The 19,299-nt window shown below is 38.2% G+C and overlaps 1 protein-coding gene across 1 annotated transcript in view; it reads left to right on the forward strand.

Moving 5' to 3' along the window:
• Positions 1-18,702, forward strand: part of CNOT9 (CCR4-NOT transcription complex subunit 9) — a 28,330-nt gene extending 9,628 nt beyond the window's left edge. Inside the window, exons 2-8 of the mRNA XM_004262719.3 lie at positions 397-576; positions 2,411-2,526; positions 4,439-4,548; positions 9,214-9,323; positions 14,540-14,638; positions 14,854-14,945; positions 16,371-18,702. Of these exons, the coding sequence (XP_004262767.1) occupies positions 397-576; positions 2,411-2,526; positions 4,439-4,548; positions 9,214-9,323; positions 14,540-14,638; positions 14,854-14,945; positions 16,371-16,539 (876 nt within the window). The 3' untranslated portion in view covers positions 16,540-18,702. The remainder of the gene's footprint in view (positions 1-396; positions 577-2,410; positions 2,527-4,438; positions 4,549-9,213; positions 9,324-14,539; positions 14,639-14,853; positions 14,946-16,370) is intronic.
• The last annotated feature ends 597 nt before the right edge of the window (positions 18,703-19,299 follow it).

Genomic DNA, 19,299 nt, shown 5'->3' on the forward strand with positions numbered 1-19,299 from the left:
TATTTAGTATCAGCACAGTATAGAGCTAACTCTTTTTTAAGGGGCTATGTAGTATTCCATATAAAAATGTACCCCTGTATATTTAACCAGTTCCTTATTGATAGATGTTGATAGACTTCAAGTTTTCTGCTTTTAAAATAGTGCAGCAGTAAATATTCTGGTATATCTTCAGTACAGCCCAAGTAGACCTGTAGGATAAATTTCTAAACATGGAATTATTAAAGAGTGTGTGCCTTTTAGATTTTGATAGATTTAATTCATTTACATCAAGTATATGTATTTAGAAAAGCTCCCCTAGTATTTACAAAAAATATGTTCCCTCCAAAGGCTACTGCAGAGTAAGACTTGATTTGACTCTAATGAAACTCACGTTTACTTTCTTGTTTTCACTTGAAGCCTGTGCCTACTGCACTGGCTCAGGTGGATAGAGAAAAGATCTATCAGTGGATCAATGAGCTGTCCAGTCCTGAGACAAGGGAAAATGCTTTGCTGGAGTTAAGTAAAAAGAGAGAATCTGTTCCTGACCTTGCACCCATGCTGTGGCATTCATTTGGTACTATTGCAGCACTTTTACAGGTGGGTATATATCCATGAGTTGCATGTCATTCCTGTTTATCACACTTGTATCTCTCTGCCTTTGCCCAAATGATTATGAAAACTTTGGTAGGATGTTTTTTTTCTTTTTATTATTTTTTAAAACTTTATTTATTTTTTTAATATAAATTTATTTATTCATTTATTTTTGGCTGCGTTGGGTCCTCATTGCTGCGCGGGGGCTTTCTCTAGTTGCGGTGAGCGGGAGCTACTCTTCATTGAAGTGCACAGGCTTCTTATTGCGGTGGCTTCTCGTTGCAGAGCACGGGCTCTAGGCGTGCAGGCTTCAGTAGTTGTGGCATGCAGGCTCAGTAGTTGTGGTGCACGGGCTTAGTTGCTCCGTGGCATGTGGGGTCTTACTGGACCAGGGATCGAACCCATGTCCGCTGCACTGGGCAGGCGGATTCTTAACCACTGCGCCATCAGGGAAGTCCTAAATTTTATTTTTTTAATTAGTTTATTTATTTATTTTGACTGCACTGGGTCTTCATTGCAGCACATGGGCTTTTTGTTGTGGCATGCGGGCTTTTCTACTCGCGGTGCGTGGGCTCTAGAGCATGCAGGCTCAGTAGCTGCAGTGCGCGGGCTTAGTTGCAGTATGTGGGATCTTAGTTCCCCGACCAGGGATCGTACCCGGGCCCCCTGCATTGGGAGCACGGAGCCTTAACCAGTAGACCACCAGGGAAGTCCCAGAATGTATATATATTTTTTAATGTTAGCATTTGTAAGAATCTGTTTTAGAAAAGTCTAAGGTACTTGTTAAAGTGCAGGTTCTTGGATCCTACCCAAGAGATTTGATATATTTAGTCTAAGATGAAAAATCTATTTTTAACAGGCAGCTCCCCCACACCCAGGTGATTCCAATGTACATGGTGTAAGAGCTACACTTTGAGAAACACAACTTTAAGAGTGCTACAAAATAATATTTACTACATGGTGGGGGGGATGGAAAGGAAGATATAAGAACTGAAAGGTATATTCTGGGGAAAGAAAATGTTAAGATAAAGGTATAACAGCTGTAGGATTAAAGGTGGGTATTCTTGTACATTGAAGAATAAATAACTGAAATTTGGTTCTGACCAGAACGGTCATTTGTGGGGAATAAATTGATACAGTATAGTCCTAAGAACCAAAATAGAATGATCATCCTTTAAAGTATTGTCCATAATTCCCAATAATTAGATCAATTTTTTTAATCTATTAAGTAAATTCATATTCTGTCCCTACAACACGTACCCAAGAAACTAATCTTTCTTATAGGAACATTTTCTGTGTAAAAGTTTTACAATTAAGATAAATGGAATTGTGTTCAGCAAATCATTGCCTTTCGGCGGAGAATACATATATTCCCTGCTGTTTGTACATATCCCCACACATATACCCATGTTCTTATCTCCCCCTTTTGCGGTTGCTACCTGACCAAGCAGAAACTTTTTTGTGAGTCACTGTGGTTGATTTACTAACACTTTCTGGCTAGCTATCTCATCACTGCAACTAAAAGTAGGGTGTTGACAAAAGGGGGGATTATAAATATGAGTCCCTCAAGTGAAAGCCTCAACAGGTGATGCAGGATATAGGAGGAAGTATGGTTGACCACAGTTGCCTCCATAGAGGTCTTCCTAGAGATATATGTAGAAATGTCTCAGATAGTCTCAGTCAGGTATATTTATGATGAAAGGATAGGAGTATTGTTTATTTCTTCCCCCTCTTTTAATGGTTCGCTTCTTATAGGATACGTGGAATTAAAGTTATTTGCTTTCATACCATGGGAATTAAAGTTGTTCCTTGTTCATCTGGTGCTGATTTCCATTTTTAGGAAATTGTAAATATTTATCCATCTATCAACCCACCCACCTTGACAGCACACCAGTCTAACAGAGTTTGCAACGCTCTGGCATTATTGCAATGTGTAGCATCACACCCAGAAACCAGGTAAATACTTTGAATGAGTGTGTGGGTAGAGGTTTGTGTTGAATGTGGTCCTAACTTCTGAATGATGAGAGGAGGGTCATGCAGTAGGGTGCACGTGTGTGGGTGTGGATCTTTGGGACTCTTCTTTTACTTTTTTTTTCCTCAAGAATTTCTGGTCTCTAATTCACCAGATTTTAGTGTAGTAACAATATGGTATTGTTTAACATGTTCTTATATAATTAATTTTTTGCCTTTTCAAATTATGGTAAAATATAAACAATGTAAAATTTATCATTTGAACCATTTTAAAGTATACAGTTCAGTAGTATTAAATACATTCATAATGTGCCATCATCACCACCATGCATTTCCATAATTCTGTTCATCCTGTAAAACTTAAACTCTATACGCATTAAACAATAACTCCCCATTCCCCTGCCCCCCAGGCCCTGGCAACTACCATTCTACTTTCCGTCTATGATTTTGACTATTCTGAGTACCTCGTTATAAATGGAATCTTATAGTATTTGTCTTTTTGTGATTGGCTTATTTTACTCACCATAATATCCTCAAGGTTCATCCATATTATAGCATATGTCAGAATTTCCTTCCTTTTTAAGTCTGAATAGTATTCCATTGTCTTATTTACTTTTTACCCATTGGTAGCAAGGAACTTTAAAGGATTGGTGGTCACCTCTCAGGAAAGGTCAGGCATACAGCTACTTCTCCCTCCTGAATCCATGGTAGGCATCACTGTGCCACGCATGAGGCACAGTGCATGGCATTTAGTAGGAGTTCAGTTAGTATTTGGAGTCAGCACTTTTTTCTCACATAGTAAGCCAGATTTGGCTTCAGAATCTTTTTTAACACAGGATTTTAGGCAACCTCTGTAATAAATGAGAATTGGCTTTCAAATTGAGACACTTTTGCCTTCCTGCTATATCTGACGAATTAAGAAAGGGGAGATTCTGTTCAGGAATCTGCTTTGTGACTTTTATGGCCTTAAAGCACTTAATAGTCATTTTATTAAAGCCTTTCCTCTCTTTGTCAGGTTTTCCTTATAAAATCTGAGTGCTAGGCTGGCACTGACCTTTCGGAACTTTAGAAACATTGCTAAGAAAATTACTTTTAAGTACTTAAAAATGCAAGAGTACTTTCTTAAAATTTTTGGGTGTTGGCTCTCCTGTAAGTTATAATTATAAATTATATAAAGTAATAGCTGATTCCATATTAGTTGCTGAACATATTAGCTGCAGATTGAAATGTTTTTAGGATACTTAGTGTATCTGAAAGCTCTAACCAAAAAAGAGTATTTAAGCATAACAGATAAACCTTGATAATGGCTGCTTTATTTTGTTGTCTTGGTTTATAAGTTTTTCTCAGCTCCTACCTGTGAATATTACTGTTGACCCATAAACTAGATGAGGGAGGGCATCTAGGAGAATCTCTTGGGCCCTTAAGTGCATTTTATGACCTATTTTTTAAAACTTGCAGTTGGATATTTTATCAGTTTTTAAAGTACTTGGTACTGAATACAGGGAAAATTGTGTGTTCTCTTAACCATTGGTCTAGGCTAGGGTTTGAAGCCTTGACACTATTGACATTTTGGGCTGGATTAAGTCTTTGCGGTGGGAGGAGGGGGATAAGAGGGGACTGTCCTGTGCATTGTAGGATTAGCAGCATCCTGGCCTCTGCCCAGTGGATGTCAATCCCTTCAGTATGACAACCAAAAATATATCCAGACATTGCCCCTGAGGGGGCAAAATCACCCCAACTGAGAACCACTGGTCTAGACTAATGACCAGTAACAGTCTTTCCTAGAGATTCCTTGGTCAAGCAGTGTTATAGGCCTGATAGAATTAACCACCTGGGAATGTTCAGAATCCTTAGAAATTAACTCTGGGCTCTGAATGTGATTATTTTTTTCTTTTAGGTCAGCATTTCTTGCAGCACACATCCCACTTTTTTTGTACCCCTTTTTGCACACTGTCAGCAAAACACGTCCCTTTGAGTATCTTCGGCTAACCAGTCTTGGAGTTATTGGTAAGTTATTAGGATCGTTTCGCAAGCCTGGGATCATCATCATTCATAATAGTGGTCTCAGGTGTTTTGTCTGTTCTTTTGTAGCTTTTGTTCACCAGTTATTCATTTTTGTCTTCGGGGTTGAGTCTAATAAATTAGTTTTTACTAATAAATGAATATCAGAACATTATTGCTCTTACCAAGTACCATTCTGAGTATTGTTAATAAGGCTGTAAGACCCAACATTTGGGATTAAATTCAGTGTGTATGTAGAAATGTTTAATAATTGTAGGGAAAGTAAAGAACAAGAGTGTTAACCAAAAGATTATTATTACAGGAGTAAGAATTTGAGTTTGTTTCTTGGTTTGATTTTTCATCTTTGTCACTTCTGAGCTGTTCTCCCATAATTCCAGGGATTTACTTTCTGTTTTAGCTCGTTGAATTTTTGCATGCTCAAATTAATGTTTCCATGTACATTTATTATGGGAGATGTGTCTAAAACGCTGTATCAGCTATTTCAGATCTTAGACTCCTAGGTAGTAAAATCTTTAGATTTGTGAAATGTAAATACATTCAAGAAGATTTCTTTCCTAAATTGCCCTTCCTTTTTTCAGTGTCTTTTTCTCATAGTTTTTGCTCGACATACTAACCAAATAATAAGAACATTAGTTATACAAACTTTGTTTTGTTTGGTTATTATTTTTATGTTCAACCTGTGTTCACATCCTTATGTTTATAAACCATGAATCAGGAAGTATAATTTAAAAGTTTGGTATTTCTCAGGAACATTTTATTCTACTTTTAAGAAGTAACTGTTATCTCATACTCCAAATGAATGTTATTGTTTTTTACATCTTCTCCCAAGTGGTACTGTAATTAGAAACTTTTTCCCCAATATATTCTTTCCAGCTTGTAAGATATAAAAACGTCTCGTGTAGGATTTAAAACATCAACATGATTCCAGCCAAAAGAAAACACTTGTATTCATTATTCTAATTCAAATCATCCTACTTCTGCTGTTTTTTTTACTACTGTGGTTGGATGATGCACTTATGTGTTGTTAGGGTAAATGTTGACTGTGGTGGTGGGTGGAAACAGTACTTGGACGGTATTAAGCCAGTTGTCTACCCTTGCATGTATTTTTAGAAACTCAGTTTCTCCCAAGTCATTGAGAGTACAAGCAGAAGGTGAATGTTTGGGCCTAGACTTTTTCCTGCAGTTCAAGGGTTATCAGACAAGTTTGAATATAAATGAAGTGATACGTAACATAGATTAGAAAATACTTGAAACTGAGTAAAAGTAAAAATACAACGTATCAAAATTTATAGGATGCAGCTTAAAGTAGGGCTTAGAGGGAAATTAGTAGCATTAAATGCTTATACTAGAAAGAAAGAGAGGTCTTCAATCAGTGAGTTAAGCTTTTCTTTAAGAAACTAGAAAAAGGAGCAAATTAAACCAGAGCAAACGGAAGGAAATAATAAAGACTAGATATCAATGAAAATATGAAAAGAAAATCAATACATAAAATCAGTGAAACCAAAAGCAGTGTTTTTTTGTTTTGTTTTTTGAGATATAATTGACATATAACATTGTATTCGTTTTTGGTATACAACATGATTTGGTATATGTATATATTGCAAAATGATCAGTACAGTAAGTTTAGTTAACATCCATCATCACACCTAGGCAACATTGTTTTTCCTTGTGATGAGAACTTTTTACGATCTCTCTTTTTAGGATTTCTCTTAGAAGCTTTCAAACATACAATACTGTATTGTTACTGTGGTCATCATGCTGTACATTATACCCCTGGGACTTATTTATCTTATAACTGGACGTTTATACCTTTTAACCACCTTCACCCATTTCATCCACCCCAATTTTTTATTGAAAAAAATTCAATAAAATTAATAAACCTCTATCCAGACAGACTGATAAAAAAAAGAGAAGGCACAAGTTACAAATACCATAAATGAAAGGGGGTGCATTATAAAAGACTCTACAGACAATTAAAAAGATAATAAGATAATACTGCTAATAACTCTTTGTCCATAAATTTGACAACCTAGGTGAAATGCACAAATTCTTTGAAAATACGGTCTGGCAGAGTGCACTCAAAAAAAAAAGAGAGATAAGCTGAATAGTTTTTGTAGTTAAAAACCTTCCAACATAGAAAACTCTAGGCCCAGATGGTTTCAACTGGTTAATTCTACCAAAAACTTAAAGAAGAAATAACACAAATTCTATTAAAAACTTTTCCATAACATGGAGAGGAGGCTTCTCAACTCTTGGTGAGGGCAGCATTACTCTGATAATAAAAACAGAAAAAGAAGTAAAAAGACTATAGACCAGTATCCCTCATGAACACAGATGCAGAAATTCTCAACAAAATGGTAACAAATCAAATCCAACAACATGTAAAAAGGATCATAATGACCATGTGGGTTTTATCCCAGGAAATCATTCTGGTTCAACTTTCAAAAATCAGCCATTATGATTGACCGTATCCACAGACTAGAGATGAAAAATCATGTGATCTTCTCTGTAGTTTATACAAACAGCCTTTGACAGAATTCAGTATCCATTCGTGATAAAAACTCCAGCAAAACAGGAATAGAGGGGAACTTTCTCAACCTGATAAAGTACAAAAACAAAAACAAAACCCTTCAGTTAAGATCATAGTTAATGTGAAGAACTGAATGTTGTCCCCCTAAGATTGAAAACAAGGCAAGGATGTTCATTCTCACCAGTCTTATTCATTCTCATCCTGGTTATCCTTACCGGTGCAGTAAGGCAAGAGAAAAAAAATAAAGGACATACAAATTAGAAAGGAAAAAATAAAATATTGGCTACATTTTATATCTATAAATGGAGTATAATCTTTAAAAATTGTGAATCACTATATTGTATACCTGTAACTTGCACAGTATTGTACAGAAACTATACTTCAATAAAAAAATTTTTTAAAAAAAGGAAAAAGAAAACTGTGTTCACATACAACATGATTAACTGCATTGAAAAGTCTTGAAGAATCTACAGAAAAAAGCTACTAGAACTAGTGAATTTAACAAGGTTGTAAGTTATAGAGTTATTATACAAAAATCAATTACATTTTTGTGTGCTTGCACTAAACAGTTAGAGATTGAAATTTCACCAAAACGTGAAAAACTTGGGTGTAAGTCTTACAAAATATGTGCATAGTCTATAGCTAAAAACTATACAACAAGGACAAAAGAAATCAAAACCTAAATAAATGCAGAGATACACCATATTCATCAATTGGTTTATCGTTAAGATGTCGTTAAGATGTCGTTCTCCCCCAGATGATATATAGATTTAGAGCAATTCTAACAAAATCCCAGTAGGATTTTTTTTATAGAAATTGACAAGGTGATCCTAAAATTTTATCTGGAAAGACAAATGAACTAGAATATGCATTTTTTAAAAAGAAGGATAAAGTTGGAAGACATATACTACCTGATTTCCAGACCTACTGGAAAACTACAGAGTCAAGACAGTGTGGTATTGGAGAAAAGATAGACTTGTAGAGCAGAATGGAGAGTACAGAGATAGACCCACACAATTATGGTCAATTGGATTTTTGACAAAGCTGCAAAGAGAATTTAGTGAAGAAAGGATAGTCTTTTTCAGTAAATCGTGCTGGAACAATTGGATATCCATATGTAAAGCAATGAACCATGATCTATACTTGTACTCTATACAAAATTAACAAAATGGACTTTAGACCTACATGTAAAAAATCTAAGTGAGATAATAATCTGCCATCTGCAGCAGGCCATGTTAGTAAATTATGGTATGTGCTGTTTAGAGATGTAGCATTTGTAGATTGTCAGTTCTGGTTAAAGTAAATGATATTACTCTCTCCTGAAGTGATTGACTTTAGTTATTACAGGTCCAGTTAACTAAGGCCTTTCATATAAAAGCTAGTGATGCGTTGGGCAGCTCAAGGAACAGTCATTTGTTTAATGGGACTCTGCCTCCCTATATGCAGAATGGAGAGGATATCAGTGAACTGTGTCTGACACCCGGTCAGTGGTGTAAGTTTAGAAACCAACAGAGTAATAGAATTGGGATGAATTTTAGAAGTCATTGGTCCAACTCTTATTTTATAAAGAAACAGAGGCTTGCAAAGGGAAGGTAACTTTGTCAAACTTAGGTAAACTAGTTGTGGAACCAGAATTGGAATCCAGGTGTGTGTGTTTCTTGTTTAGGTATGCCCTACAGTGTTTGTGCTCTTTGGGAAAAGAGGGCAATTGAATAACCAGGAAGTAATGTTTGTTTATGCCTATTGTAACTTAAGTAGGATTCAGACTGACATCCTTTCTTTGCTACCTGGGAATGTGCTTTAATACTGATGTAGAATTCTTTTCTCTTACCTAAGGTATATGGAGAAGAGATGGTGATATTATTGTATGAATGCCTACCAAGAGTGATAGAAAAATTATTTAGATAGCTAAACAGATGCTAACTATATGGTAGACCAAACTTGGTACCTGATCTTTTAGTGTTGACTGATAACAGTCAACCTGTGCTTTTCTTCCTCTTTTTTTTTTTTTAATAAACCACAGTTTGTGTTGTATGTTAAGTTCCACAACTAGCTGGATGAACAATTTTAGTTGGAAACCCTGACTCTGAAATAATTTTGTTTGTCCATATTTTCTTTAGGGGCCCTGGTGAAAACAGATGAGCAGGAAGTAATCAACTTTTTACTGACAACAGAAATTATCCCTTTGTGTTTGCGCATTATGGAATCTGGAAGTGAACTTTCTAAAACGGTGTGTGTTTTTATCTTAATTAGATTCTATATTGTTGACTCTTGGGCTACTTCTTCATGGTTATCATTTTCTGCCTCTCTTCAGGTTTTTTGAAACTTTCATGAATGTTTTTTCTCTTTTAAATAAAAATTGTTATATAATGATGATTTTAAAACCCAGACCCGTCAGAAGAATATCATGTTAAAACACTAAATTTCTCCCTTTCATCTGAACCCACTTCTCACTACACAGGTGTATTATTCCAGACATTTTTTTATGCATAATCAAGTGTATATATACTTGAGCTTCTCCCTACTTTGCACTTTAACCATGGATGATAATGTGACTGGTATAAATTCTTAACCTCTTATTTTCCCTCTCAGAACTCCATTGCCATAGCCCTGTTGTCTTCCGGTATTGAATGTTGTAGTGAAATCTTGGGTCAGCCTAATATTTTTCTTTCGTTGGTGAACTTGCTTTTTCTGTGTGGTATCTATAAGCTTCTTTTATAATTTTTAAGTTCATTTGATAATTTTTTTTTTCTTTTGGCTGAGCTGGGTCTTCGTTGCTGTGCGCAGGCTTTCTCTAGTTGTGGCGAGCAGGGGCTATTCTTTGTTGCAGTATGTGGGCTTCTCATTGTGGTGGCTTCTCGTTGTGGAGCACGGGCTCTAGGTGTGCGGGCTTCAGTAGTTATGGCACGTGGGCTCAGTAGTTGTGGCTCATGGGCTCTAGAGCACAGGCTCAGTAGTTGTGGCACACAGGCTTAGTTACCCCACAGCATGTGGGATCTTCCCAGACCAGGAATTGAACCTATGTCCCCTGCCTTGGCAGGCGGATTCTTAACCACTGGACCACCAGGGAAGTCCATCATTTGATAATCTTATATCAGATTTTTTTTCTGGAAGAGCCTACTCTTTGTGTCTCTTTTTTGGTTAATTTTATACTTTTCCCTTTGATTTGTTTTGGCCTCTTGCTTCAGCAACATCAGTTATGCTGTATTGTCTATTTTTCAAATATATATTTTTTCCCTCTCTACTTTCTATCTTTAATTTCATATCGTGATTTTTCTCAAGGCTACTTTTCCATGTTGCTGACTATTTTTAGCAATATCTTACTTCTGCTTCCAAAGTGTATCTAGTCACATTGACTAGACTAGTCACTCTAATTTTTAATTTGGTAAATACTTATTGCTGAGTTGGACATAAGTAGATGTAATGATTTAAATTTTTTTTGTTTTGAATTCACAATACAAATAAAGTAAAAATTCAAATGCTACTACAAATGGGTATACAAACAAATGGAAGTCTCCTACCATAGCCTCTCAGTTCTTCTCTCCAGTGGTAACCAGTATTACTACTTTCTTGTAGAATCCTTCCAGAAGTATTCCGTGTATACATGTAGCAGTTTAATTTTGTATTAATTTTTTTCCTCTAGTCTCTGCCTCTCACTTCTCATGTCCTTTCAGCTCTTCTTTGAATTTTTTATGTTCTTTGAATTTTTTAAAATGTTCTTTAAAGTCCACATTCTCTTCAATTTCCTTGAAAATGCAGATAAGTATTACTTGTTACCCCTGTGTAGGGTATGTCTCAATAGAAGTTTCCCTGTGGGCGTCTTTTTATCCAAGATTGCCATTTGTTTAAAAATAATGGATGGAAAGAGAGATGTTATGAGCTGAAGTTGGCAGCTTTTAAGTCAAGTATTTTACCTCTGAATACTTTTCCACCCAGCCTGCCATCTAAGGTTTGTGTGTTAGGGAGGATTTAAACCTCTGTCTTCAATTTTCTACTAACACACAAAGAATAAGTGACATGTGATCTATGTTCATGCTTTTCTTTTTTCTTTGTTTTTTAAATAAATAAATTTATTTATTTATTTATCTATTTATTTATTTATTTATGGCTGCACTGAGTCTTCATTGCTGTGCACAGGCTTTCTCTAGTTGCAGTGAGCAGGGGCTACCCTTCGTTGCAGTGCACGGGCTTCACGTTGCAGTGGCTTCTCTTGCTGTGGAGCACGGGATCTAGGTGCGCAGGCTTCAGTAGTTGTGGCTCATGGGCTCTAGAGCACAGGCTCAGTAGTTGTGTCTCCCGGACTTAGTTGCTCCGCAGCATGTGGGATCTTCCCGGACCAGGGCTCGAACCCATGTCCCCTGCATTGGCAGGCGGATTCTTAACCACTGCGTCACCAGGGAAGTCCCTATTCATGCTTTTCTTCTCTCATTTGTCCCTTAATTTTATTCCTTTTGTTAATTTCAGTGGCTTTCCGGGACCGGATTGGAATGGTTACAACTGTATTCTGTCATTTTTTATTCATAGTTGCCTATGAATAGGGTTTTTTCAAGTTGGCTTCTTATGGCTGGGACAGAAAAAGATTCATTGCTTCTTTAGTGACATTTCTTCCAGGAGCCCCCATCCTAATGATCCCTCCCCTATTTACATTCCTTGCCCATTACTAGAATTAATTCATCCTTGATGTGTAGATGTTCCCATTGACCTTTACTACGCTTCAAGTAGAATACTTTTCCTATCCTACGTTTTATGGTTTATAGTCACTTCCTGGCAAGTCTGTCTTCTTTTGCTCCATGCAAGCAGACACCTCGTTGTGTTCACTTTTTATGTACGATGCTTAGTCAAACGTCTTGCCATAATAGACACCCAGTAGAGCAGAGGTTCTCAGTCAGAGCTGTGTGGCATGATCACCTGTGAAGTGTTTTTGTTTCTTTGGGGTTTTTTTTGGCTGTGTTGGGTCTTAGTTGCGGCACACAGGCTCTTTTGTTGCAGCGAGCGGGCTTCTCTCTAGTTGTGGCACGTGGGCTCAGTAGTGGCAGCACCTGGGGTTAGTTGCCCCGCGGCATGTGGGATCTTAGTTCCCCGACCAGGGATCGAACCCGTATCCCCTGCATTGGAAGGTTGATTCTTAACCACTGGACCACCAGAGAAGTCCCTGTGAAGTGTTTTTAAAACATCAATGTCCAGGTCCCATATCTGACCTACTGAACCGTTCTGCAGGGTGATAAAGTATGGACATTTGTGTTTTTTTTTAAATCCCCCTGGGTGAGTGTATAGTATAAGTTATTTTGGAAAGCTGTTATTTTGGAAAGCTGTTTGGCAGTATCCACTATAAACATAAACCTACCCTATCACCCAAAAATGTATACCCAAGAAAAATGAGCTCTCGGGAATTCCCTGGCGGGCCAGTGGTTACGACTCCACGCTTTCACTGCCAAGGGCCCAGGTTTGATCTCTGGGCAGAGAACTAAGATCCCACAAGCCACACAGCATGGCAAAAAAAAAAAAAGCTCTCATGGGCATCAAAACATATATAGGAGTATTTATAGCATTTTTACTATGCAGGGTAAATTGTAGTATAGTTACAAAATAAACTACACAATAGTTAAGAAGCATGAACTGCTGATACATGCAATGTGGCTGATATTATGTCAAGTGAAAGAAGCCAGATATATATGAGTTCATACCATATGACTCATATATGTATGTGAAATTCAAGAACAGGCAAGAACAGTCAGTGAGGATAAATCAGAATAGTGATTACCTCTCAGGGAAGGATATTGACTGGGAAAAGGCACAAGGGAATCTTCTGGGGTGCTGGAAATGTTCTGTATTTTATTTTATTTAAAATTTTTATTTTATTTCATTTTTATTGAAATATAGTTGATTTACAATGTTGTGTTAGTTTCGGGTATACCGCAAAGTGATTCATATATTTTTTTTCTTTTTTTACATTCTCTTCCATTATAGGTTATTACAAGATATTGAGTATAGTTCCCTGTGCTATACAGTTGGTCCTTGTTGGTTATCTATTTTATATTTAATATTGTGTATGTGTTAATCCCAACCTCCTAATGTTCTGTATTTTAATCTGGTTGTGGTTCACAGATGTGTAGGATGTAAAAATTAAGATACACTTAAGATTAGTGCACTTTACATATTTTACTGTGTATATGTTTGTATTAGTTTCTTATTGCTGCTATAACAGATTGCCCCAAGCTTGGTGGCTTAAAACACCACAAATTTATTCTCTTACAGTTCTGGAAGCCAGCAACCGTACATCAGTTTAACCAAGCTAAAACTAAAGTCAGGGTGCCAGTAAGGGCAACATTCCCTCTGGAAGCTCTAGGAGAGAGTCCCTTTCCTTGACTTTTCCAGCTTTTAGAATTGCATTTCTTGGCTCACTGCCCCCTCTTCCATCTTCAAAGCCAGCAGTGTAGCATGTTCAAATCTCTCTCTGCTTCTGTCACATCACCTTCTCCTCTATTGTCAAATCTCCCTCCACTTTCCTCTTTAAGGACACTTGTGATGATTATATTTAGGGCCCACCTGGATAATCCAAGATGATTAATATTCCCCTAAGATTCTTAACTTAATCACATCTGTAAAGTCCCTTTTGCCATATAAAGTAGCATCCCCAGGGTTTGGTGATTAGGACCTAGATATCTTTGGGGGCCATTATTTAGCCAACCACAATGTTATACCCCAGTAAAATAAAACAATTCCCACAGTTGTTTCTGAAGAGCAGCTGAGGAAGAGAATCATTATAATAATCATTTGACTTGAATTAAACTAGTATTTTTTTAATCCCATCTATGTAAGAGTTAATGAGCTTAAAGTGAGTATATTCTTTATTACTGTTGGAACAATTTTCGAAGGGAGGCTTAAAAGTCTTATTTTCTTTAAGATCTTTTAAGAATAAGAAAAGATTTACCTAACTCATTCGGAAGAGATGAGGCATAGCTGAATTGCTAAAATCATCTTGGCCCATGGAAAAGGGAAGAGGCTCTGTGTTTAACTAGGTTTGATCTCAACTCTGAGTTAGTAGCTTTGTCACTTGGGACCTTAACCTGGCAAGTTATTGATCAACAGTTACACCTGGCACATAGTAGGTGTTCAGTAACAGACAGTCTCTCTGTTTTTAAGACTCTGATAATTACCTACCTTTTATGTAAAATGAGAATAACAATGGTACCTACCTCATAGATTTGTTGTGAAAATAAGATAAGGCATGTTATGGCTTAAGGAGAAATTCCAGCACATAGTAAATGTCCAATATGGTAATATTTATTAATTTTTTTGTACTATGCGTGTCTCGTCAAGTAAGTTATATAGAATGCAAGGGTATTTGCTTAGTTTTCTGCTTATGGTTATTCCTGGGAGAAAAACAGACAGTTGGAAGACAAGTCTGAGCAACGTTTTGGACTCCTTAATTTTGTTTTACTCCAGGTTGCCACATTTATCCTCCAGAAGATCCTCTTAGATGACACTGGTTTGGCTTATATATGTCAGACGTATGAGCGTTTCTCCCATGTTGCCATGATCTTGGTGAGTTCTTTCATTTGCCTTCTTTGAAACTGCTTCTGATCACACAGCTTAGTCGCTTTGCAGTCGATACTGAGCTGCTTCAGTCTCCCAGCTAGAAATAACAACTGTGGAATCTTGTATAACTGTTCTTGCAATATCTGCTCTCTGATATCAACTAGGATTATTTTGTGTTTTGTGTGTTTTTTTCCTATCCCACCTTGTTTTGGGGGAAACAGGGTAAGATGGTCCTGCAGCTATCCAAAGAGCCTTCCGCCCGTTTGCTGAAGCATGTAGTAAGATGTTACCTTCGACTCTCAGATAATCCCAGGTAAACATTTATAGGATTTATAGGACTTAAATACTCTGGTGAGTATTTCAGGGGAAATACTCTAGTGAGCAGTTGCCCCATCTCATGGGGTAGCTCCTATGTCTTTAGGACAGGGAAGGGATAAAACTATATTTAGCTTGTCTGAGACAGACCTTGATTAATTCCTTTTAAAATCTGAAGTACTGAATTTAAAAATCCATCAGAGTTTTATCTCCCCACTGGAACTCTGTACCCTACTCTAAAATTCCAGAGAGTTCAGACAGTGAATCTTATGATACATTACTCCTGTGGTTTGAGCTTTCTGTTGCTACTCCAGGTGGTCAGAAAGAAAAGTATACTTTCAAAGGTCTCTTAAGAAAGGAACAGGCCCAGAGGGCTCTTGAATTATATTTCCAGTTCTCTTCCTGTAAAGTCCTTGAGCTAATTGTTTTATCTCCCTATGTTCGTAATCTTTCTGCCAGAAATCATACATTGTAGATACAATGTGTTTTAGAAATATTTGACCTTTTGCTTTGTAAATCCATAATTCATGCTGAAAGCCACTTGCTCAGATTCTGCTAAACCACATAATGGGTTGATTTCTGTGTTCTTAGGAATGAGGATAACTTGATTTAATGTGAACTCAGCCTCCTGCCACTGAGGTTATTTAAGCCCTAACTATTTCTTTGACCATTTTGTCTTGTTCTTTAGTGGTTCCTGTTTTCACCAAAGTTTGAAAATATGTTTATTTAAAACTCTCCTTGTACAAAGAAACTAGGCTGAGTACAAAAGCTATAACTTTTCTTAAAAAACAGCCTTATAAATAGTTAACATTTACCTTTTTGAGTTTTCAGATTCGACTTTTACTGGTCATATTTTAAAGTAAATGAAACACTTAAAAGTTCATCTGATAATAATGTTACCATAGATTTGTTTTTACTGCTCATCTCTTATTAAGGGTTTTAACTATAAAGCTGAAGCTGTTTTTGGAAAGACACAAATTTATATCAGTTTAAAGTTCATTAATTTATCATACTATGAGTGAGGTCATATCCCCTGTTAATGTACTGATTTTGGAATATTTCATTTACTATATAATCCATATATTTCCAACATGAGTATTATGACAATGTTTACTGTAATAAATCAGAAAGCAGTTTGAATTGAAGTAAATTATTGCACCATTTTATTCCATTTGCTTTGTCACAAAATTCTACATTGGGGCATCATTCTGAAAATGTTTGCAGACAACAGATCCTGGAGCAATCTGAGCCTATGCCTAACATAAGCTTTAAAGAATTTTAATGGCTTCTTAAAGTACCTTGACAGAACCATAGATTCCCAGGATTCTATGTATTTATATCTAAGAAAAGGGCTCTTCCCTGTCCCCCAGATATGGGTTTATTTGTTTGGTCTCCCTGGTTGGTTTGTTTATTTCTGATGTAGGGCACGTGAAGCACTGAGGCAGTGCCTCCCTGACCAGCTGAAGGACACGACCTTCGCCCAGGTGCTAAAAGATGACACCACCACTAAACGCTGGCTTGCACAACTCGTGAAGAACCTGCAAGAGGGCCAGGTCACCGATCCCCGGGGTATCCCCCTGCCCCCTCAGTGATCCTCCCCCGTCCCCTCCCACTACTCCCCCAAGTTGGGGAAGGGAGGGGGAACCTGCGAGGAATACAGCTCAGGTTTTATCGCCGACTGGGAATAGACGACCTCAATGCTGAACTGCACTGGAGAAAAGGGGCACGGTACCCCTGCTGAGGTGTATGAGCTGCCATCAGGCTGCCTTGAGGACCTGGGCTCCTTCTGCTACTCCCAGGAAACGGGCTCCTGACACAGTGTTCTGCCACCACAGCCAAGGAGGGTGTCAACACCAGCAAATGCTGTATTTGCAGCATGCCCAAGATGACCGTTCTCCCTCACCTCTACCCAGCCACTGGCAGGGAGGGGAGACAGTGGTGACAGCAGCAGCACTCTAGGCATGGTGAACACCTGGGACCAAGCCATGTGGCGTTTTCTTATTTTGCCTTCCTGGAAGACTCAAGATATGTCTCTTCATCCTCTCTCTCAGTATTTGTTTACTTTGGTTTTTTGTTTTTAATCTCAGAGAGAGGTGTATTTAGTGGACACAAGCTGTAATATTCAGCAAAACTTTGTCAGTTGGTACTGTTTACAAGTCTGTTAGATGCGTAAGCTCAATAAAATGGTCTGGGCATTACATCCCCTCTAGCAGGCCAGTAGCTGCATGAGCTGTTGGGAGGAATGGGAGGCAGGGGAAGGATATAAAGCCAAAGGACAGCAGGAACCCACCACCTGTTTCCCTTCCCTTTCGCATTCTTTTACCCCTAGCTCTGGATGCCATAAGGACCTTAACCTTGCTTTTGGCTTTAGCTGCTAGCATTTCCAAATCTCCGTGCTTTTCCCTTCTTCACTTCCCTCCTATTAAACTTAAAACAGACGTCTTAATTCATCAGGCTGTCCTGGAAGGGTATTGTATTGGGGGAGGAGAGGAGATGGTGGACGTCACCTTCAGTTCAAGTCCTCAAAGATATTTTCTAGATGACTTTTAAAAGGGAGGTGTCTGTGCTTAAGATGATAGGCTACTTGATCCTATTCTTTGCCCTAGTGTGAATCTACAGTTCCATCTGTCTTCGTGATTGTACTTGAAGCAGTAGTAGCTGAATGAGTTAATTTTATTCAGATTTAAGATAGAGGGCTGGACTCTGCTTCCTCACTTATTCCGTCTTTTTTTTTTTTTTTTTTTTTTGACGCATTCCCCTTTGGTCTATGGGAATTACAGGGTTGCCACTAAAATATTTTACACATTTTCATATTGTGTCAGAGAATCCCCCTTCCTGCTCTGGAGCTTTAGGTGACTCTATTCACAATCCAGAGGCTTGAATCTGCAGTGTAAACTGCCTTGCTTTCCCCCAGTCCTTCCCCCTGCCATCACCTGCTTTCTCTGTCTCTAATCCCCATCTCCAGTCAAAGATGGGATTATTAACCCAACTAGAGAGAGACCAAGTATTTTTGGCCCACATCTCACATGATTGAAGGTGTCTCTGAATACATTTGGGGAGGGTTTATAAGGGGCAGGCTCAGAGAAACCTTTACAGAGGCAGTTTGCCAACCCAAGGGCTCTTTCAAGCCGACTTTCACAAAGGGAGCCGGCTTGTTAGTTGGCTTCTGTCTCTTTAGAGCCAAGAAAGTAGTAATTAAGTAGCCTAGATGTAGAAAGGGTCGGATAAGCACTTATTCCCCTGCTTTCCAAAATGAAGAGGAGAACCAGGCCAGCTCTCACTAATCTCAAGCCTGAAGAGAAGAGGTCTTGGAGAAATCAGAGAACAGCATGGACTGGATAAATGTCTTGACTCCCTTCAGCCCATAGTTTTGATCTGGAAAGTCCAGCTAGGGTAATCCTGATTTTTGCCAACCGCCTTCCTTCTGAGCCAAAGTTTTCTCATTCCCCCTCCTCTGGGGAAGCAGCTGAGGGCCAGGCCTTGCTCCCTGAAAAATTCTCTTCTGCATCTTTCGGTGCATTGGCCATTGTACTGTGCCAATAGTATCTTAATTCTTGTACCATCTATTCTCAGCTGGCCTTGGACCCCATGTAGGAGTTGCGGGGAGGGGTGGAAATGGGTATTGTTCCTTGTAGTTGATCCTGATGTCCTGTGTGTATAAAGAGGACCCCTCCCCCGCCCCGCATTTTCTGTGTTCCATCCTCACTCCCTCAACAGAATTGAAATAAAACATGCTTCTGTTTTTGTAACAATAATTTTTCTTTTAAACTGGAGATTTTATTTTGTCAATATCGAGGTATCTAGGCACTGTGGTCAGATGATCCTCATCAACCTTGCCTCTACCTCTGTTGAACGACACACACACACTGCCAAGAGGGCAGTGATGGTTCCTTTCTAGATAGGTCCTTTGGGAGAAGATTACTGATGTATAAAAGCTGTTTGCAAGGCTGAGATGGTGCCCTTCTTCTGACAAAGTATCTCTTGCTGGGGCAGAACCTCATTCCTGGCTGTAGTAGCCAGAACAGTACTAGTGTGGGAGAGACTTCTATAAATGAAGAGGTAAAGCTTGAAACATTTTATCAAAGACTTTAATATTCATTTCCTTCCAGGGTTCAAGACTTAGAGCACATCTCCAGAGTTGTTTCCATCCCTGTTCCTGGCTCTTAATGGGCGAGAGCCAACCTCTGCTTCCAGCTTCTTTTTTCCAGGGGTTGAGGGCCTTCATTTCAATGATGGAACAGGGCAAGGAGAGGCATTGGTAGCCTTCAGAGCTTCCTTACTAGCTATATGTATGATTCCCTTGCTCACTATTCCTGCTGCTCAAAGGCTGGGAAAGTATGAGGGGGAGAGGG

This window comes from Orcinus orca, chromosome 7 (genome assembly GCF_937001465.1).
Source record: "Orcinus orca chromosome 7, mOrcOrc1.1, whole genome shotgun sequence".
NCBI classification, from domain to species: Eukaryota; Metazoa; Chordata; class Mammalia; order Artiodactyla; family Delphinidae; genus Orcinus; species Orcinus orca.